This window comes from Agelaius phoeniceus, chromosome 29 (genome assembly GCF_051311805.1).
Source record: "Agelaius phoeniceus isolate bAgePho1 chromosome 29, bAgePho1.hap1, whole genome shotgun sequence".
NCBI lineage: Eukaryota > Metazoa > Chordata > Aves > Passeriformes > Icteridae > Agelaius > Agelaius phoeniceus.
In genome coordinates, this window is record NC_135293.1 from 3,136,095 (window position 1) to 3,158,388 (window position 22,294).

Genomic DNA, 22,294 nt, shown 5'->3' on the forward strand with positions numbered 1-22,294 from the left:
CCTCTCTCAAATGACCCTTCCCCTGTCATGTTCCATTAAAGTGAAAACTTCAGTTCAACCAAGAGGGTGACTCAAGTAAAATGCTGCAGGTGCCCAACACTTGCATCTCACTACCAGGTAAAATTCAAAATACTCCCTAGAACCTGTGCCAGGGGGAATCATTTAAATCAGGTCTCTTTCTCCTCAACAACTAAAGGAAGTGAAGCTATGGAAGCCCCACTAACAAGTTACAGTTTGATTTGAAATATATTCAGTACTTCACTCTCTTAAATGATCTTGGTGATTCTGGGGAAAAGCTGTTGGTCAAAAAGCCCAACTTAATATAAATAACACAAGACTCCAGACAGATTACAGGAATAGCTACAATTTCCCAAAATACACCAATACAGAATCAATTACTCCTGCAACAGAATGAACATGGCATCAAATATATATTTTACCCTTAAATAGAACTTTATTCAACCAAATCCAAGATTATTCCAAAATTATCTCTTAACATTGGCTTATAGAATTATTTTTGCCATTTTTCCCCATTCAAAATCCCTTACATATTGCTTAGGAGAAAAAAAAAATTCTTTGAAATATTAATTTAAAAAGCTTTTTTTTTTCTGGTAAAACAGGGAGAAAGTGAGAAGAGCATTTTTTTTTCTTTGAACATTCCTTTTCTACACCTCCAACAAAACAAATGGAATAGTGAGAAGTTACAAGAACACTCTGCTCAACTTTTACACAAAACTGAGAGCTCAGGAGTGTGACTTGGACAGGGGTAACTCGAGCTGGCACAGCCCCAGCTGGGACTGGTGAGGCAGAGGTTTAAAACTGGCTCCAGTTCTCCCCTGCTCTCACTCTGAGCTTAGAAAACCAAGTCAAAATTCTCTCTGAGTGAAGCTGAGATCATTTGTGTGAAGGTTGTGGCTCCAAGCCCTGGCAGAGCAGGAACCTGGAGGGGACGAGCGCATCCCAGCTCCCCACGGGCCTGGGGCTGCAGCTGGAGAGCAGCAGAATCTTTTTATTTCTAGAAAAGTTGGTTCCCAGCCAAAAGTCTCTTCCAATGTGTCCATGAGTGGCTTTCAAGATCCAAATAACCTGGGGGTTGCAAAAAATAAAAATAAGGAGATTAGAAACAGCCATACCACTGCAAAGCAGATTTAATTGTATTAATTTGATGGGTGGGTTTCCACCCCACCCCACCCAAAAATGAAAACCATCCCCAAATTTCAACCCAGGTGATGTTTAATTTGAGCAACTCCCAGAACTCTGCCTGATGCTGAATGGCTCTGGTGCTGGCACAGGTGCTTTTCATGCACTACATTAGCAAAAAACCCCCATGAGATCAACTCATATTTGAAAATTGAAATCAAGAAGTGAAATGAAAAAGAATTATGGAAAAAATCGAGTGGGAGAGACAGATGTGCAAAGAGATCTATGTGCAAGAAAAGTGCCAATATTTGATGTTCTGTAACCAAGGGAGAAGATGCACAGGGTTACTCACACAATCATGCAGAACATCATGAAGATATTCCACAAGGCAATGAAGATTCGGAAATACCTGAGACTCAGCAAGAACTCTCTGATATTGTCACCTAGAATCCAAGAGGAGAAGCTTTTGATATGAAAAACACACCGGAAAAGTCACATTTTCAGCGCTGCCTGAAAATCACGAGCAACTCTGAGGGGGGGAAAAGAAAAAAAACATTAAAAAACCACAACCAAAAATTCAGATTGAAATTTGAGGTTGTAGGTGAAGGATGGATGCTCTGTTCAGTGCAGCTCTATAAGGAGACGTGGCAAAATCACCAAAAAATTATAAAAAGGGGTCACAGTACGAAAAAGGGAAGACCAAAAAAGGCTTTCTGGGATTTTTAACCAGCAAACAGAGCTGCAAGGGAGCAACACAGGTGGATCCACGTGGAAATGGCGATCAGGGAATGAGCCGAGTGTTACCTCTTATAGCACAGGTACCTACAGCTCAAAAATGCTGAAAGAAATGTGCTTTTTGTGTGCTTCTTCTCATTTCAGTTTACAAGTTAAAAACCAGTTAATAAACCAGTTATTCCAGCCCCACAGCAATTCACATCCAACAAAAAGGGGTGGAAAATTTGTGTTTTGGCCAAGGATTTCCTCCAGCAAAGCCCGTTCCTGTTCCCGGCTCCGGCATCCCCTCCGTTACCGGTCGTGGGTTCCCTCGGCTCCTCTCCGAATCCCTCCGTGTCCCTCCTCCTCCTGCGGGGCAGAGGGGCCGTGTCAGGCAGGTGAACCCCAAAAAACCCTTCCCGTTCCCCTGCCCGCCCTTCCCCGCTCGCTCACAGCCTGAAGTTGAGCACGGCACCGGCGTTCACCAGCAGCGTCCTGCGGGAGAGACGGGGATGAGGATGGGGAAGGGGGAAAAGGGTCGGGGAAGGGGAATGAGGATGGAGAAGAGGGGGTTTGGGACGGTGGAAGGGGGACGAGGAAAGAGAAGAAGGAAACGGGCACAGGAAAAGAGGGAGAGAGAAGGGGAGTAAGGACGGGGATGGTGAAAGAGGTCGGGGAAGGGGTACGGGGAAAGGGTCAGGAAGGGAAAAGAACGGGAAAAGTGAGACGGGGAAGGGGAGTGAGGCCGGGGAAGTGGGTCGGGGACGGAGAACGGGGATGGGAAGGGTCGGGAAAGGGGGAAGGGGTCGAGAAGCGAGACGGGAACAGGGTCAGGCACAGCCGGGCCGGGCTAACCCGGCCGAGCCGCCCCCGGTTCCCGGCCCCGGTACCCGCAGAGCAGCAGGTCCCCGATCATGGCTCCGGCGGCGGCTCCGGGGGCCGAAGGGAAGCGGAAGGGGCGGGCGCTGCCCCGGCCGGCGGCGCCTGCGCTCCCCGCGGCGGCTCCGCAGCGGCGGCGGCGGCGGCTCCGTGCCCGGACACCGCGGGGAGCGAGCGGCCCGGCCCGGGCAGTGCCGGCCGCTCCGCCCGCATCCCCCGCAGCTCCCGCACGGAGCTGCCGGGCCGGGGCAGGGAACCGAGAACCGGGGACTGAGAGCCGCGCTCCGGGGCCGCCATGGATCTGGCGGAGGCGCTGCCCCTCGGGGAGCTGGCGGCCGCCTTCGCCGCGCTGCCGGTGTTCCCGCTGTTCGACACCGCCTATTTCATCATCTCCGTCCTCTACCTCAAGTACGAGCCCGGTGAGTGCGGCCCTTGGCCGGGGGGCCCCGGGGGGAGCTCCGGTACCGGCACGGAGCACGCACTGCCCCGCACCAACAGGTCCCGACACCTGCCCGTGCCTCTGCCCTGCCGCCTGTCACAGGCCATGTCACAGCTCCGACACCTGTGCCTAAATATAAAGCGGGAAAAAACCCGTGACTCTGATTTTGAGAAATAATCCTGGATTTTATTTAAGGCTGGATTCCGGCAGCATTGAGGTATTTCAGTTCGGTCACTTGGCTGCCACCCCAGGACTCAGAGTTGCGTTTCTGGCCAATCCCTTGGCTTGAATATTTTTGTGGCAGTACCTTCCTCCTATTTATATACAAAAGGGCTGGAAGTAAAGCCTTGGTTTTTTCCCACCCTCTGGACCATGCCCTGAGCTGTTCTCAGGAACCATAACTGACCTTGCTTTGTTTGTTCTCTTGGGCTTATCTTGCACAGATCGATAGACCTGTGCCTTGGCTTTCACCTTCTGCCATTGTCACAGCCTGGCTGTGCCGCGCTCTTCTCCAAACGCCCCTTTCCCTGTTTTTGACAATGTGTGCACTCCTCATGCTCTGTTTTGAGCAGTTTCCCGGTAGCTGCACAGTGACCGAAGGGAAAACCAATCCCGGGCTCGGGAATGATTTTCAAATCTCGTGTTGTGTGACCTCCGAGCCGTACAATCCACACGCTGTTCCTGTTAAACTCCTGTAAACAAGTGCTGCCTTTCCAGGCCTGATCACTCCCAGCTGCCTTCCAGCATGGAGCCCTGAACCGAACAATTAACAGGCAGCCCTCACAAAAATAGCTTTTAAATATATGCAAGCCCAGGAATCCTCTTGGGGCTGGATAAGGCCGGGGTGTGCTTTTCCCCAGATTCCTGCAGTGCTCCCATCCCACAGTTATGGGCTGGGGATCAGTGTCAGGACAGAACCGTCCTGTTTCCCCCTTGGAGACAGCATGGCTTCGTGGAGCCAAGGAAAAACAAGTGTTACTAAATTTAAGCCTCAAGCTAAACCTCAGGTTCCTATAGAACCAGTTTCGTGTCTCGGCTGTTGCAGCTGTCTCGCTGCCGCTGTGTTTTCAGCTGGTTCAAATGTCCCCGAGGATGGAAGGGCCTGGGCACTCACAGCTTTGGCTCATGCTGATCCACTTACTGCTGTTTGAGGGGTACCAGGTAATCATGTTGATATAATGTTTTTAGCATTTTCATTCTTTGTCTGCTCTCTGGACAGAGTTTTGTATCTGAAATGCTGCACAAAAAATTCTGGAGCAGTTTAAGGTGATGAAAGAAGCTCCCAGAATTGATGTTATTGGGAGGTTTCCCTGAAAAAGTGCAAAGGTGGATGAAAATTGCTACAGGAGTTTAAAAAAAGGCCATAGCAGATCCACTTACTGCTGTTTGAGGGGTACCAGCTAATCATGTTGATAAAATGTTTTTAGCATTTTCATTCTTTGTCTGCTCTCTGGACAGAGTTTTGTATCTGAAATGCTGCACAAAAAATTCTGGAGCAGTTTAAGGTGATGAAAGAACCTCCCAGAATTGATGTTATTGGGAGGTTTCCCTGAAAAAGTGCAAAGGTGGATGAAAATTGCTACAGGAGTTTAAAAAAAGGCCATAGCAGATTGTGGGAGGAGACCACAAAGTATTTCCAGACTAGTACAGGAGCGGAGTAGAACCCTCAAATCCTCTTCTCTCAAATAAAGATTAAGAATTCCTGTTCTATTTTTGCAGGTTATCTTATGAATGAAAGAGCTGAACAGATTGTTCATGAATTCTTGAGGGCACCTAGGTTGAAGCAGTGGAGAGAATGGTACCAGTATGCATTTTATTTTTAGACTGTAAAAAACCATTGATTTCAAGGGAAAAAAAATGTTCTTTATGGTAGCAGAATAAAGGAGAGAATCTCTCAGCCAGTTCATAAACTTCTAATGACTCTGTTCACATGAGACCTCTGGGGGCTCTGCAGGCTGTGATCATTTCTTGGCCATCTCTGGTGCTTGTTTGGGTTTCACACTTTTCTATTTTGTTTTACGAGCGCTTTTCTTTGAGTTGCTTTGTGGGAGAGCACGCACCTCAAGCCTCTCTCTTCCTGGCCCTTGAAGTTCCTGCTTCATTGCTAGATCCATCTTCTCACTGAGATGGCCTTGAGAGGGTCCCTTCCAGCACAGGTGACTCCGTGATTCCCAATTTTTTCCACAGGAGCCGTGGAGATGTCCCGGAGGAGCCCTTTTGCCTCCTGGCTCTGTGCTATGCTCCACTGCTTTGGGAGCTACATCCTGGCTGATCTGCTGCTGGGAGAGGCACCCATTGCCTACTTCAGCCACAACTCCAGTGTCATCCTGGCCACAGCAGTGTGGTGAGTGCCCTGCAGCCCTCCTGGCGTGGCACAGGCTGCAGGGAGGCGTGGGGGAGATGTTGGGACACAGCTCTGATGCCACTGGGATTAACTGGGGACAGCAGAGGTGGGCTGAGGCTGTCTCTGAGGCACTCCTGGCTCTGGTTCCCAGTTTCCCTGCCCAGTTGCCTAATGCTGTGATTATCTGGGCTGGGGCACTTCTATTCATAGCAGCCACTGCTGAGCCAGGAGCAGCAGCACCCACGGATCCCACACAGGGCAAGGGGTGGCACATCCTGAGGGTTTGGGGGCATTTTATTTGTTGTGTTGGTGAAATGGGCACAAATGAAGCTTTAACTTCCCCAGTGTGTGTGGGTTGCAGGTGCTTTTGCCTGGCAGAATGAGCATTGCTGGGAAACACTGTGAATGAAGTTTTCATAAACAGAAGTCTCTGAGTAAATCCCTCAGCCATCTAGTTTTCTATACTTGAGAAAAAAAAGAGAAATATCTTCTTCCAGGGCTGAAAAATGTGGCAGTGTTCTGGAAAAAAAGAGTGTTTGAAATCTGTCCTCTGTCTGTAATATCATTTCAGTATATTTAGCTTCTTGTTCTGTATGAGCTGATGCTTCTGGACCATACAAGACACAAACTTCTAAAAAATTCTGAATTAAAATTATTGGGTTTTATTCAAGATGGAGTGTTAGTAGTGAGGGCTCTCTGAGCCACTGAGGGCTCTATAGCTCTTGCTATAGAGAGGCTTTGTTGCATGCTGGTTTCCTCTCAGGATTAGCTCTGAAATCAGGAATATTTTATTTTTAGGTTTTCCTTCTCCTTCGCCCGCCATAACCCAATCTGCCACCCTCTGCACATCCCAGATCAGAACCAACCCGTGCTCTTTTTGCAGGTACCTGACATTCTTCTGCCCCATGAACCTCTTCTACAAGTGTGTCAGCTTCCTGCCCGTGAAGCTCATCCTGGTGGCCATGAAGGAGGTGGTGCGGGTGCGCAAGATCTCGGCCGGGGTGCACCACGCCCACCACCTCTACCACCACGGCTGGTTCGTCATGATGGCCACGGGATGGCTCAAAGGTGACACCCCAGAGGCCCCAGGGAGGGCTGGGACGGGCTGGGGGCAGCTCAGGAGGAGCAGCAGGGAGGGGGTGGGTGTTGGGTTGCTTGCCCGATGTTGGAAGGAATGAGGAATCTGACTCTGTGTTCTTAGAGGGCTAATTTATTATTTTATGATATATTATATTTAGTATATTATATTAATTATATCATATATTATCATGTATAACATAACCATATATAATTATAATATATTTATGATAATATATAATACCTATATTATATATAGCATATTTTTACAATTATAATATAATATAATTATTATATTACATTATACTATATTATACTTTATTATATATTATTATAATACAATAATTATATTATTATAATGTATAATATCTATATTATATATAATAAATATTACAATTATATCATATTATAATTATTATATTACATTATACTACATTATACTATACTATATTATATATTATTATAATACAATAATTATATTATTATAATGTATAATATCTATATTATATATAATAAATATTACTATTATATTATATAACATCATATATCAATCTTATCATATATTATCATGTATAACATAATGATAATATATAATTATAATGTAATTATTATAATATATAATATTTATATTTTATATAACATATTACAATTATAATTATATTATACTATATTATATACGATTATAATATAATCATATTATTATAATGTATAATATCCGTATTCTATTATATTATATTTATTATATTATATTTATTCTATTTATTATATTATATTATGCCATGCTATGCCATGCCAATGCTATAACTATACTAAAGAATAGAGAAAGGATACAGACAGAAGGCTACAAAGAAGGATCATGAAAACCCATGACCTCTTCCAGAGTTCCAACACAGCCTGACCATGATTGGTCATTAAATTAAAACAATTCACATGAAACCAATCAAACAATCACCTGTTGGTAAACAATGTCCAAACCACATTCCAAAGCAGCCAAACACAGGAGAGGCAAATCAGATAATATTGTTTTCCTTTTTCTCTGAGGCTTCTCAGCTCCCCAGGAGAAGAAATCCTGGGGAAGGGATTTTTCAGGAAATGTGACAGTGACAGATGTGAGCTCAGGTCCCACCATGCAGGTGTTTGTGCTGCCTTGCAGAGTGGTTGAAGACTGGAGTCAGGAGTTCTTTATTCTTTCTCCTGTGCTCTCTGACCTCACCTGGGTCTTTTCAGGGGGTTCTGCCTGTCAGTTTTCCTTTAAGGTTCTGCTTGGAGCAAGCACTTGAGCATCAGTAACTGCAAGAGGCAAATGCCTTTTCCCTGAGTCAGGATCCACTTGGTAGAAAGTCAGGGAAGTGTTTGCCCTGCTCTGTTGGCTTAGGCTAACTTCTAAATTTGGGGAGAATGTCCAGAACCCTTTGTCCCCTTGAGGATCCAGAGCCCTCTGCTGAGGCAGCTCCAGCTCTGACAGGTTTCTCTGTCTCCCAGGTTCTGGTGTGGCCTTGATGTCAAACTTTGAGCAGCTGCTGCGTGGGGTCTGGAAGCCTGAAACAAATGAAATTCTTCATATGTCCTTGTAAGTCAGCAAGCTGGAAATTCCCAGCCAGGTGAAGAATGGAATGAAAGACCCAGTCAGGGCTGGGTGCAAACCTTGCAGAAAACCTCTTTCTTTCTCTTGCAGCCCTACAAAGGCCAGTCTGTATGGTACAGTCCTCTTCACCCTGCAGCAGACTCACTGGCTCCCCATCTCTGAAGCCAACCTCATCTTCTTTTTCAGCATGTTCATGATAGTCTGCAAGGTAAGTTTAGAGCAGCAAAAGCCAGAACCTGAAGTGGGAATTTTCACCTTCCTGAGCCACCACAGGATTCCCTGCCTGTAGGATCTGCTCAGGAAATTCAGTGTTAAATTCTCCATCACACAGGCAGCTCCTTGTGCCTCGAGTGCTGCAGCAGCAGGGACATTCTCTGGGGTCAGGAGGATGCTCACTGGGCAGGGTTTCCCTGCTCTCTGGGATCTCTGAGTGCTCCTTTTTGCCTGGCAGGTTTTCATGACAGCCACTCACTCCCACTCCTCACCCTTTGCTCCGCTGGAAAACCTCATCTGCCCAGTCCTCTTTGGCTCTGTCTCCAGTGGGCACCCAAGCCACCACCACGACCACCACGGGGCCTCCCATGAGGTTTCCCACCCTCCTCCTCCTCCTCCTCCTCCTGCCAAGTCCAAAGAGGAGCTGAACGAAGGCACCAGGAAAAGGAAGGCAAAAAAAGCTGAATAAAAAAAGCAACGGCGCAGAAAATAGGCCAAGAAAATTCTTCCAGAGCTGAGTCTCAAAGCCACCTGTGACCTCCTTTATGCTCCAGTCCTTCTCTCTCAGACTCCAGAGGAGAGGTGGAAGCCAGGACACTGCCAGCTGGGTCCCTGAATTTCATTTTTGCTCTCTGTGCTGCTGCTTGCTTCTTGGTCTCTGCCTCTCTCTATTCTGATCAGATTTTCAGGGATTTGGAGGTTTGTGCCAGGCTGGTAAGTGGGTGCCACTTCCCAAACTGTCAGCAAATCTGATGCAGCATTTTCAATTGATGTAAAATCTTTCACTGTGTTTATTTATGAATGGGGGGAATGGTTTGTGCTCCTGCAACTCTTAAGTTCCTTAGAATTTTCACTGACCTTTTCAGTGTCTGCCAAAACAACAAACTGTTAAGACACAATGTGAAAATCAGGTTTCATACTCGAGGAAATGAAATGGCCTGGTATGAGCCTGCTCTGGTTTTTCCCAGCTCCCACAGCTGCCATATCTCCAAATAATGTGACATTTTAAATGCAATAATGACATGGCCTGTGAGCCAAACCCTGTTCACCTCGGTTCCCTCTCATGCTGGTGGTCAGGACATTCATTTGCTCAGCCAAGTCTGTGTTTGCAAGAGCCCTGAAGCTGTGGAGTGCTCCCAGTGCCACGTGTTGGCACTGCCACCATCCTGGGCTGTGTGTGGCATTGCTGGGTCCCACCCCAAACCTCAGACTCTGGAACCAGGGGAGAAGCATGGCTCTGCTTTGTTTGTAATCCTGTGGGATACAGGAAGAGTGGGTGTGAGTGTAAGTATTTATTATTATTTATTTATAATTGCCAGGGCACCTAAGGCAAGGACCTGAATCTGTTTTGTTTTTGTTTTATTTTGGCATTGCAATTGGAACTTTTAGTTGTGGCCCTGAGCCCACAGCTGGTTTGGGCTTGCAGTGATCCTGGAGTGCTCCAGGACAGCCTGAACACTCCCTGGGGGCAGGAAAAAGCCTTTCCTATATTCTGAAATTCACATCAAATAGGCTGAAGCAGGGCATTTCACACCAGCTGATGAAAAAATACCTTAAAGGGCTGATCACAATCAGCTGAAAATCCTGATTACCTTCTGTAGGTGCCCTGGGGCCAAAGTGCTGGGCTGTGGCTGCAGCTGGTGCCCAGTGAGTGAGGAATCTGATCTGCCTTGCATGGCTCAGGAGGGGTCTGGCAGCTCATTCGTGTTCTGGCTTTTAGAGTAGTCCAAAGCTGTTCTTATAACTGATTTTCCTCTTACAAATGGCACCTTCCAAGGGCTGGGATCCCCACAGGGACAGTGGCAAGCCTGGGGATGTAGCACTGGGCATTTTCCATCCCTGGCACTGAGGTTTGCTGCTGTTTCCATTGCAGCTGGGACTGGAAACAGGATTGGAGGGAAGAGAAGGGTTTGTGTGTGTGTGTGTGTCCCTGTTCAAAGCTGCAGCTGATGGTTCATTAAAGATAAGAAACCCTCCTTGTGTGCAAGCAGGAGGAAAGGTCAAACGTGTGGCTCTGGGGTTTGACAGTGCCTTAATGTTGTGAGTGTCCCTCCCCTTCAGCAGAGAGCAGAAATTCTGCTTGCAGCTCTGTCTGGTCCTGCAGATGCTGCTCTGCTGGAACCTGATGTGTCACAAGCATGCACGAGACTGAATAAATGTTTTATGAGATGTCTGATCCCAGGGGAATTTTGTTTTATAAAAGCTGTCAACAAATAAAAATGGTGAAGTGACTCTTGATTGTCCAGTGGCACCTGAGGAAATCTCTGTGTTTGCTTGATACCTTTCCCAGCCACACAGGAGCTCTGTGGCACCAGGAGCTGGGGACAAAATGATTGTGGTTGAAGGAGGAGATCAGAATTCATGTCCTACAGCTGTGTCTGGAACTGTTCTAAATGGAAGTAACAGGGTAAAAGGGGTTTGTGGTGTTGTTCTCAGAGCAGACAGCTTCAGATTTCAGGGAAGGAAACGAGGAAATTGGAAATTTGAGAATAAATTAGAAATTCCCTTGAAATGTCCTTATTCCTTGAAAAATGAATTGCCTCCTTTGGTGTTTATACCAGTTGTCTCTATTTTTCCTTTTGTCACTGGAAGAGGGAGGAGGGCATTCACCTGTGAATGGTAAATACACACACACACAGTTCCAGCAGATTTATGTGGAGTATCAGCATTCAAAACTGGAAAAAAAAATCAAAATTCTCTGCACAAGTGAATATTTAGTGTGGCTGAATATTCACTGCTTCTCTGCTCTCTGAGTGCAGTCTTTGCTCTTCAGAGTCTTTGGACCCTGAATCAAATCAAACTGAGTCAAATCACAGCTTCCAATCAAACACAGAGAGAAGAAATATTCCAGAGGAGGTTAAAATTCAAGCTCTGAACACCTTCAGAGTACCCAACAGGAGCAGGATTGATTTTGAGAAGACAACAGCCTCAGAGGAATCACAGGTTCCATTTGGTGAAGCCTTTCCCAGTGAGAGGAATGGAACTTGGCTTGAATTTCCATGGCTCAGCACGGCCAGGCTGGTACAATTCCAGCCTGCTGTCCTTCAGCCCAAGAAGCAAAAATGGGATTTGAAAAAGCTGCACATTTTAACCACAGCTGTGGGGACACTGAGCTGCTCCAGCACCTCTGGAAAGCACCAGCTGCCCTTTCCAGGCCCTTCCTTCCTTCAGGCTCTGCTCCAAAGACAAAGAAAATGGGACTGGGGTGTTTCCTGAAGGGATGGAATAATGAATTTCCACAGCTCAGAGGTGGAATGATGAGGAAATCATGACCCAGCCAATCGACCCAAACAAGAATCTGCAAAGCCTGGTTATATTTTGAAGGGTTTCTCATCTCCCCCACAGATTTAACTCTTTTAAAATGTTCATAAACACTCCTTAATTTAGAGCAGATGAGAGTGTAAATTGCACTGGAAAAGAGAATTTCCATTGGCATGAACCACCAGTGGAAAAGGGCAGTGAAAGGCACTAAAAACCAGCTCAGAGAAGAAGGGGTTTCAGGTGTTTTAACCATTCTGCCCTGTTACATTCAGGTCAGGGTTATTTTCCTCTCTGAACAGCCTGATGAGAGCAGGTTTTCCCCATCCTCTGAAGAATCCCACCATGTGGGGATAAATAATTTCCCATTAATTATTCCTCTGGAGTCTCTGGCTCCCCAGAACATTCCCAGCTCCCGGGCCAGGAGCCTGGCAGGGCTCAGACTTCCATGGACAGACAGAGATGTCCTGATCTGATAACTTCTGATAATGACAAGATACTTTGAAGGGTTTCTCCTCTTCTCTTCCTCTTCTCTTCCTCTTCTCTCCTCTCCTCTCCTCTCCTCTCCTCTCCTCTCCTCTCCTCTCCTCTCCTCTCACCCACAGATTTAACTCTCTTAAAATGTTCATAAACCTCCTTAATTTAGAGCAGATGAGAGTGTAAATTGCACTGGAAAAGGGAATTTCCATTGGCATGAACCACCAATGGAAAAGGGCAGTGAAAGGCACTAAAAACCAGCTCAGAGAAGAATGGGTTTCAGGTGTTTTAACCATTCTGCCCTGTGACATTCAGGTCAGGGTTATTTTCCTCTCTGAACAGCCTGATGAGAGCAGGCTTTCCCCATCCTCTGAAGAATCCCACCATGTGGGGATAAATAATTTCCCATTAATTATTCCTCTGGAGTCTCTGGCTCCCCAGAACATTCCCAGCTCCCGGGCCAGGAGCCTGGCAGGGCTCAGACTTCCATGGACAGACGTCATTCCCTCCAGAGATGTCCTGATCTGATAACTTCTGATACTGACTCCAGTGAGACCAGGCTAAATTTAGCAGTAGGTTTAATCCTCAAAGAGGCCCTGGGTGCCTGCTGGGAAAAGCAAATGGTTCAGTTGCTGTTTCAGCATTTCATGTGGATTGACAGGTTTCCCTTTGCTGTTGCAGAGCCAAACCCGGTGCCTGCAGCTTTTCCCTGGTGGCAGATCAGCTCCACAGATAGGGAAAGCTCCACAGGCCTTGTGTATTTGTAATTTAAAACAAAGCACCAAAAAAAACCAACAACAAACAAACCCAGGGGATCATTTTACACAGAGCATTAATAATTCTTCACATTAAATGAAGTAACAAAAAGAGGAGGGCAAAGGAAAGAATTTCAGAAAGGGCAAAGCCAGTGCAAGAGCACCAAGCCAGAGCAAGCAGTGTTCTTAGTTTCCACTTTTCCTTTTGTTATTGATGCCAATATTTACATTGTTGCCCGCTTTGTCCAAAGAATAAACAAATTATATAATCCAGCAAAGCAAAAAGACCCAGGGGATGAAGCTGGAAGTTACCTTGGCAGTCTCCTGAGCCCTGCAGAAGTTGTTCCTTTTAACACTTGCCAGGTGATCAGCTGCCAAATGCCTGCTCCTTCCTGCAGCCTGTTCGTGGTGCTTTAAGGGCACAAAAAAGCATTAAAAATTAGAGCTTTGTGTGTTTCAGAGCAGCACAGCTTTTTCTGGCCCTTGGCTATGATTCTCTGTTTTGTGGTTCTTGTGCTGTTTTTTAGAGGATGTACCTGGCTCCTGTGAGGGTGCTAAGGAAGGTAAATCTGGGATAAAATGGCATTTCCTACGGCCTTAAATTTTAATTCTTTGTCCAAATAACGAGAAATCAGAATATACATCTATACAAGACTCCCCAGAAAGGTCTCAAAGGGAGTTTGGATTTAGTGTGAGCTGCTTCCATCCAGGAAAACAGGACACAGACAAGGCAAACCCCTCACCACGGAGAAATTCTACTGCTGGTGCCAAATCCTCTGCTCAGTGGGTTGATATTTTCCTCTTTAGGATGCTCTCAGTATTGGCCCCGAGGCATCTGGTTCATCCTGCGTGCCCAGCAAGGAAATGCCAATTAGAGGGGTTGGAATTTCATCAGACACCAACACGGCTTGGTGAACACCCCCAGAATTACCTGGCAGCGAAGGGTTTCATGCTGCTCCGAAGGCAGCGGGCTGTGAACAAGCTCCTGGGGGCTGGTGGCTGCAGGAACAGGCAGAGAAATCCCTTCCCCATCGTGCCGGAGCCCACGCTGCCATCCTGAGTCACAGCTGCTCCTGGCTTCACCTCTGCGGTGACATCTGCGACAAAAAGATGTTGATGGTGCTGAGATCAACAGTCGGGAACGCCTTGGAGTCTGGGCTGTCTCTCACACTCGTGCATTTGCATCTTTCACACCTTATCCTCAGGGAAAAAATGACATTTTTATTTCCTTATCTGCTTCCTTAACTTGCCAAAAGCGAATGTGGGGAGGGATTTGTTGTTTTTTTTTTAAGGAGCTTGTGAATGTCAGGAAGAATCGGTGTGAGACGGCGATTCCATCTTAGCCTTAGGGTACAGGTAGGCTGTAGCCCTGGAATGCAGGAGAGCAGGTCTGAGATGTTCAGAGGCTTCAACATTTTCATAGCCTGAGGAAATCCAGAATGTCCCCGGAAAAGATTTCCTTGTCTGATTTTGTTTGGTTTTGATTTGCAAATTACAGCGAACTCCCCCAAACCTCGGCATTCCTCCAAAGACCGAACTGCTGCTGCCCCGTGATCCCAGCTGTGAAAAATGCGAATTTTATGGTTGGCTTTTCGCAAATATTCAAATGAGTATTGTATGTGTGGTGTTGGAAAGTGATGCTGTATTAATTCTCCTAAGTAGTGTGGTAAATATTGTTTTAGGTTATGACAAATTGTTAAAATAGAAACTTTGCTATGTAGGATGCTTTTTTTTTAAAGAAAGGACTCGCACTGAGATAGCAGCCACAGGACACCTGAATCTTTCAGAGAAAGGGAATTTATTGCTCCATTATCAGGAGAAATGAACTTCTTCCCACCTCACACGGTCAGGATGAGGCCGTTGGGATTCAGAGGAAGAAGCTGACACTGCCCAGACAGAATCCTGTATTCAAATGGAATTTATGCATCATGTATGAGGGGTATGAATATGCAACAGGCTGTTGTTTTTAAGGGTTAATCCTCTGTTAACTGTGTCCTTTTTCGGGCTCCTGATGCCCAGACAAAGGTACCTGGACTGTCCATAACTCTATTTGTTGCCTCATATTGTCCTAATTCAAATTGTCCAAATTATTATTACTCAAATTCTATTACTATTTTTATAATCATTTTATTACTTATTAAACTTTTAAAATTTTAAAACCAAGAGATTGGCGTTTTTCACACCAGCCCTGGTGCTCCCCAGAGGTTCCTGGCAGCTGCAGCATCCCTCAGGAAGGGCCATTTTCTTCTCTCCTGATTTCTGTCTTGCTGGGCTCTTTGAAAGTGATTACATTTTTATTTTCTATCTTTCCCCAATGGCGCTGGCAGCTCTTGGCATTCCCAAAAAAAGCTCTGCAGGCTTGGGGACCATTGTCCCCACCTGCCTGATTTTCTTTGTGTGTGACCGGAATCGATGACAACGGCAGAGAGATGCAGAGGGAGAAGCAGAGAACACATCCCAGATTTTGATGCCTTGAAATGCAGCCTAAAAATCCATCTTCAGAGTCCTGGTGTTGGCTGAAATTAGGTTTAGAATGATGTAGGCTAAACCCCCATGTAGGCTCTGTGCTGTTTGTCTGTCTCTCTCGAGGTAAGGCTCCCTGCCCGTTTGATTTATGGCAGATTAGGATCTTGGTTAATCTCCTCTTATTTGGGTAGATGACTGTGGAGATTCATCAAGTATTGTCTGCAAAAGGAGCCCACAAATGCAGATTTCTAATTTTTCATTAATTATTCCTCTGTATGCCAGAGGGATCCAGCCAGGGATAGAGACAGCAGCCTCTGAAATCTCATTTCATGAGAGAACCAGGAAAAGCACAGCAGCTGCTCTGGCTGATACTGGTTGTCTCCCACATGCTCAGTTCAGCTTCCTGAAAAAGGCAAAAATCCACAGAAATTATAGATTATGGGCTTTTTTGATTTAAGGAAAATTAATCCACAAACACCAGAGGTTTATGTCCAAAAAGGAGACAGAGGAGTCCTTTGACTTTATTTGAATAAAGGGAGAGGCCATGGGGCACTCCCCTGGGATCTCAAATTTTGGAGGGTGCAGCCCCCATTTTATCCCAATTTCCCTTCTCTCTTTCCCCATTTCTGAGGTACTTGAGAGGTTCAGGCTTCCTGATACTCTTGATACCAAAGATTCCCCTCTAATGTACAACCTTCCCTTTTAATTTTTAATTCTTATGGAATTTAGGGATTTTTCTTCCCCATTGTTTCTTTCATCTTTCAATGTCTAATTTCATTTATCAGCAAACCTAAAGTTTATTTGTAAAAGCAAATATCTTCTTCCATTCATCAATCAGTGGAATCCTTCCCATTGTTTCTTTTATTTCCCAGTGCTGGTTTTATCTACCAGCAGCCCCACAGCTTGTTTGGAAAGACAAATCTGCTATTCCTCTCAATTAGAAGTCCCCTTTTTATCTTGGTTGTTTGTCCTTTTTTGTGAAAAATGTGTGTTTTATGATTGGCTTTTCGCAAATATTCAAATCAATATTGTATGTGTTGTGTTAGAAATTGATGCTGTATTAATTCTCCTAAGTAGTGTGGTAAATATAGTTTTAGATTATAACAAAATGTTAAAATAGAAACTATGCTATGTAAGATGCTTCTTTTTTAAAGAAAGGGCTCTCACTGAGATAGCAGCCACAGGACACCTGAATCTTTCAGAGAAAGAGAATTTATTGCTCTCTTATCAGAATAAATGAACTTCTTCCTGCCTCACTCAGCCCTGAGGATTCAGAGGAAGAAGTGGACTCTGATCAGACAGAATCCTGTATTTGAATGGAATTTATGCAACATATATGAGGGGTATGAATATGCTACAGGTAATTGTTTTTAAGGGTTAATTCTCTGTTAACTGCGTCCTTTTTCAGGCTTATGTTGCCCAGAACAAAGTACCCAGACTGCCCATAACTCTTTGTTTCTATTGTCTCATATTGTCCTAATCCAAATTGTCCAAATTATTATTACTCTATTTATATTGCTATTTTTATAACCATCTTATTATCATTACACTTTAAAAATATTTTAAAACCCAAGTGATCAGTGTTCTGGTTTCTTTTTGGATCCTTCATTTGCATGAAGGTTTCAGGCTCTTGATTGGCCCATCACAGTTCTGTCGGGGTGGTGCACTTTAATTTAGGTGTATTATGGCAAACTGAGTTCCTTATTTCTTAAAACTAATCTTTCCCAAAATCCTGGGCATTGCAAGCTGCATTCCCATCCAGCCCTGGAACAGCAAGAAGTGTTTGTGGAGAACTTCTCCTCTTGGACAATGCCCAAATATTTCCCACTTCCTCTGCCCACTGGGACACAGTTGCCAGACTGAGCTCCTAAAGTGGCAACTGGCAGTGGGTAGCAGTGACTCAGATTTTCGGGAATTACAAAACTCAGCTTCTCCCTTGTGAAAATCATTCCCTCAGACTCCATTTTGAACAAGAAAGGCTTAGAGGGGCTCTCAGTTGCACAAAAATGCCTCCCAAGGAGGGGAAGTATGTGATGGTGTTAGGACGAGGGAAGAGATGAGGATCTGGCTCCATGTTTCAGAAGGCTTGATTTATTATTTTATTATATATATATATATATATATATATATATATATATATATATATATATATATATATATATATAATATATATATATATAATATATATATTATATATTATAATATATATTATATATATTATATATAATAGTATATATAATATATAATATATTATATATTATATATTATATATTATATATAATATAATATATATTATATATTATATAATATATAATATATTATATATTATATATTATATATTATATATTACACATGATTATATATAATATATGATAATATATTATAAATTAAATTTTAAATTATATTAAAATATTTTATATATTATTATATATTATATTAAAATTCTATTAATTTTTATGATATTTATTATATTTAAAATATTAAATATATAAATATTTAGTATATTCTTCTATACTAAAAGAATAGAAGAAATGATTTCATCAGAAGGCTGGCTAAGAATAGGAAAAGAAAGAATGAATAACAAAGGTTTGTGGCTCTGACAGAGAGTCCGAGCCGGCTGGGCTGTGATTGGCCATTAATTAGAAACAACCACATGAGCCCAATCCCAGATGCACCTGTTGCATTCCACAGCAGCAGATAACCATTGTTTGCATTTTGTTCCTGAGGCCTCTCAGCTTCTCAGGAGGGAAAATCCCGAGGAAAGGATTTTCCATCAAACGTGTCAGTGACAGGAAGCACAGCAGGGTCTCCTGCAGGAGGTGCGGGTGCTCTTTGGGCAGGGAGGAGTTTTCAGCCCAGTTTTTGCAGTTTCTGTTTGCAGAACAATTGGGGCTGCAGCTTCTGGAAGGAATCCATGAGAATTGCAGGGAGGCTGAAATTTAAGGTTGAGCTCAGTGATCTTGGAGATCTTTTCCAACCTTAATGATTCGCAGATTATCAGCCTGTAGGGACACTGATAGTGTTGGGATTTATCTACAACACCTTTCAAGGTGTGTTGGACCTCAGGCATTTTCGGGATGAAGGCTGTAACACGTGACTGGATTTTCACTAAAAGACAATAAATTAAACCCACTCACTGGAAGGCTTGGAATTCCTGTGGGCTGGAGTGTAAAGTGACACAAGAATTTCCTTTAACTCCTGCAGTCTTGCTGAGAGCTAATGAATTATTCCAGGGCTTTGTGCTGAGCCTGGCTCCCTGTGGGACAGCAGTGCAGACAGAATTCCCACCCCAGGCAGCTCTTTCCCCTCTGCCTGGCACAGGCCCCATCCCTGATCACTTTGCACTCAGGCCAGTCCCAAAGAAAGCTGCAGACAGAGCCATTCCCCCTCCTAATTTTAGCACTCCCTCTTGTACTACCTTATCACATGATTCTGTAAGGCCATGGAAGTTTACATAATTCTGGGGAGAGAATATGCCAGTTCTGAAGTAATTTTAATCTCATATGACAAAACACACCTTTATATTTGTTGTATAAAAATATAATTTATTTATAGTCCCTTTATTTGGGAAATTCCCATTATTTATGTTAAAAAATACAGATTTATTTGTTTTCCCTTTATTTGGGAAATTCCCATTATTTATATAAAAAAATACAGATTTATTTACATTCCCTTGATTTAGGGGATTCCCTTTGTTTATATAAAAATATTTATATTTCTATATTTATTAATATATATAATATATAAATATATTTACATTTATTTTTATATATATTCCCTTTATTTATATATATCCTACATATTTTAATTTTGCATGTATGAAAAGTATCCATGAACATAATAGTGTGTATCACTTAACAGGCTGCTGGGTGAAAGCTCTCATGCATGTATGTGCTTAATTTCTTTCTATTTGCTTTGTCTTCTTAATTTATCTGAATTTTCCCTAGCTGGCTGTTTGATTTAATTCAGTGAATGCATCACTTAAAAGGTGTCACACAGATTTTTCTGGAAAAGTGGGGATCTTTCTTGTAAAAGGCACAGCAGGGGAAGCAGTGTAAGAATTTCAGACTCCACTGTGTATGAAAAGCTTCCCTGGGAGCAGAATTGCCTTTTATTAGGGCTCTTTCTCACTGCTGAGCTGGCCAGCAGCACAGTGTGGGGGTTTGAAATGAGCTGCAGGATTTGCTGCAGCAAGGTGTAAGAAATGTGTTTTTCTGGATCAATGCTGCTGTGCTGTGCTCTGTAACCAAGCAATCCAAAATGTCTCAATCCAGAGTTTTCATGTTCTTATTTTAACCATAGAATCCTGGATTGGTTTGTGTTGGGAGGGACCTTAAAACTCCCCCAATGTGTGGGAACCCAGAGCATCCCCCTGGCTGTCCTGGAGTGCCAAGAGCCCTGCCAGGGGCTCAGAGACCCTGGCACAGAGCCCAAAATGCCCCTGGGGGTTTGATTATGACCCATGGAGCAAATCACCAACCTGGTATGAAGGTCAGCAGCCTCAACAGTTTAGGTAGAATAACAGTGAAGTTATCATGGGGTGGAAAAGTAGATTTTGGGGTTTTTGGAATGGGGGTTCAGGGGGCAAGATGGAGGGAACTGGGTGTGTCCAGCCTTTCTCCTTCTTCTTCTTCTTGGCCTCCATCTTCTGCTGTGATGGTGGCACTCACAGATTGGTTTAGAGTAGAAGCTCAGTGTCTAACACAGGTGATGGGTATTGGGAAGGAATTGCAAACATTGTACAGGTAGTTTTTAGTATAAACACATAACCCTGCCCTGGGGGCAGGCAGAGTGCCTGGACTGCCTTGCTGAGCAGATCTCAACAGGACAGGAGAAAGAATTTTACAGATAAGACACAATAAACAACCTTGAGACCGAGAAATGAAGAGCCCTGACTCCTTCTTCAAGCTCCAGGCTGGGAAAAGAGACTTTGGAGCTCTTCTTGGGGTCACTGTGACAAGCAAGAGACCCCAACAGCAGCGCCACCCCTGCCATGGCAGGGACACCTCCCACTGTCCCAGGCTGCTCCCAGCCCTGTCCAGCCTGGCCTTGGGCACTGCCAGGGATGCAGGGGCAGCCCCAGCTGCTCTGGGCACCCTGTGCCAGGGCCTGCCCACCCTGCCAGGGAACAATTCCTGATTGCCAAGATCCCATCCAGCCCTGCCCTCTGGCACTGGGAGCCATTGCCTGGCTCCTGTCCCTCCATCCCTGCTCCCTGTGACCCCCCCCAAGCTCAGGGTGGGGTTTTTGGGGTGCCTGTGCAGGGCCAGGGGTGGCACTGATGATCCCTGGGGGTCCCTTCCCAGCCAGGATATTCCAGGATTTTATTTAATGATTCTGTGGTTCACAGGCCTGACTTGAGAGGTAAAATCCTTTGCTCTCCTGGAGAAGGTTTATCCAGAGGCACAGGCCCAATGTTTGAGGGGAAATCACTTCTCTCCTTTCTGTCCTGTCCAAAGGGCATCAAAATGTGTGAGATGGACCAAAAAAATACTCCCAAAATGCTCATAGTGTGGTCACCAATGGTTGTGGTGTTGTGAGGGTCCCCAGGATGAGGTGAGAGATGAGAATTGACTCCAAGTTCTCAGAAGGCTGATTATATATTGTATTATATTGTATTATATTGTATTATATTGTATTATATTATATTATATTATATTATATTATATTATATTATATTATATTATATTATATTATATTATCATCACTAAATATTATTACATATATAATTATATATTATATATTATATATTATATATTTATATTATACTATATTACATTGTATTGCATTATATTATATTACATTACATTATATTATATTAATTATATGTTAAACTAAAACTATACTAAAGAAAGAGAAAGGAGACATCAGAAGGCTAAACAGGAATGAGTAATAAAAACTTGTGGCTGACCAGAGTCCCAACACAGCTGGACTGGGATTGATTAAAAACAATTGATTAAAAACAATTGATTAAAACCATTAATTAAAAACAATTCACATGCTGGGTAAACAATTTTCCAAATCCCATTCCAGAGGTGCAAAACATGGAGAAGCTGAGGCTTCTCATCTTGGCAGGAGAAGAAATCCTGGCAAACAGATTTTTCATAAAATATCATGGTGACACTCATGGATTTTCCATCTCCTCAGAAGTCAAATACTGCTGTACCAATTTCCTAGAACTTTTGAAGAAAGTGTATTTGTATGATTGAGTTGTCTGGATTTCAAGGCTGAGGTGGCTTGATTTAGGTGGATCTTCACCTTCAAACTCCTGGACATGAGGGTTTATAGCATCTTTTCATTTCTGTATTCAACTGGAAAAAAAAAGTGCCATGTGTAAATTCCACTGGATATATTTGATATATTTCAGGGGTAATTTAATCCTAATTAGACCAATTTGCACAGAATTTCTACCATAAAAGAGGCTATTGAAACATGAGGGATCCTTGTGTGGCAGAATAAAGGCTTGAAATGTTACAACAAATAACCTGCACTCATGAGGTTCCCTGTCCTGAAAGACCAAGTTGTTTACTGGGTCATCCATGGTCCAAAATCCACCAGTTTTTCACAGGAGAATTTTAATATTTCAGTGTCTCTTGCAATTAGAGTTGCATGTCCTTGTTCACATTGGAGTGGGATTATCTTGAAGGTTCTTTCCCACCCAAGCCATTTTATGATTCTCTATGCTGATGTTCAGACCCGTCTAAAAATCCAACTTCATTTTCCCCATATCACAGTTTTTACATTAGCAGTGACTCCATACTGCTGAGGTTTGCTCGGTAACCAGGGAAAAACCACAAATCCCCCTTGCAAAGGAGCAGAAATGGAAATGCCATAGCAACCAGCAGGGACAGAGCAGGGCTTCCCTGCTTCTCTCAAATTCTCTGCTCACTCCTGAGCCCTGAGGGCTCCCCAGCCCTGCTCAGGGTCCTTGGAGCCCTTTGGTGACA

The 22,294-nt window shown here is 44.0% G+C and overlaps 2 protein-coding genes across 2 annotated transcripts; one reads left to right on the forward strand and one right to left on the reverse strand.

Annotated features, from left to right (window-relative positions):
• Positions 1-430: 430 nt before the first annotated feature.
• On the reverse strand, positions 431-2,843 carry SMIM7 (small integral membrane protein 7). Its single transcript, XM_054650415.2, has 5 exons — positions 2,745-2,843; positions 2,308-2,349; positions 2,171-2,223; positions 1,493-1,583; positions 431-1,086 (listed from the first exon to the last, which is right to left on the reverse strand). The coding sequence occupies exons 1-5, from the start codon at positions 2,768-2,770 to the stop codon at positions 1,071-1,073; spliced, it is 228 nt and encodes a 75-aa protein (XP_054506390.1). The 5' UTR covers positions 2,771-2,843; the 3' UTR covers positions 431-1,070.
• TMEM38A (transmembrane protein 38A) lies at positions 2,836-10,642 on the forward strand. The gene is made up of 6 exons (XM_054650408.2): positions 2,836-3,152; positions 5,360-5,516; positions 6,400-6,584; positions 8,076-8,163; positions 8,269-8,386; positions 8,630-10,642. The coding sequence occupies exons 1-6, from the start codon at positions 3,029-3,031 to the stop codon at positions 8,858-8,860; spliced, it is 903 nt and encodes a 300-aa protein (XP_054506383.2). The 5' UTR covers positions 2,836-3,028; the 3' UTR covers positions 8,861-10,642.
• The last annotated feature ends 11,652 nt before the right edge of the window (positions 10,643-22,294 follow it).

Excerpts from the sequence above, each read along its gene's own strand:
- SMIM7 (XM_054650415.2), bottom strand. The coding sequence starts at position 2,770 with ATGATCGGGGACCTGCTGCTCTGCGG. Across the intron at positions 2,350-2,744 it reads GGGGACCTGCTGCTCTGCGG|GACGCTGCTGGTGAACGCCG; the intron begins GTACCGGGGCCG and ends TCTCTCCCGCAG. Across the intron at positions 2,224-2,307 it reads GCCGTGCTCAACTTCAGGCT|GAGGAGGAGGGACACGGAGG; the intron begins GTGAGCGAGCGG and ends TCTGCCCCGCAG.
- TMEM38A (XM_054650408.2), top strand. The coding sequence starts at position 3,029 with ATGGATCTGGCGGAGGCGCTGCCCCTCGGGGAGCTGGCGGCCGCCTTC. Across the intron at positions 5,517-6,399 it reads ATCCTGGCCACAGCAGTGTG|GTACCTGACATTCTTCTGCC; the intron begins GTGAGTGCCCTG and ends CTCTTTTTGCAG. Across the intron at positions 8,387-8,629 it reads TGTTCATGATAGTCTGCAAG|GTTTTCATGACAGCCACTCA; the intron begins GTAAGTTTAGAG and ends TTTGCCTGGCAG.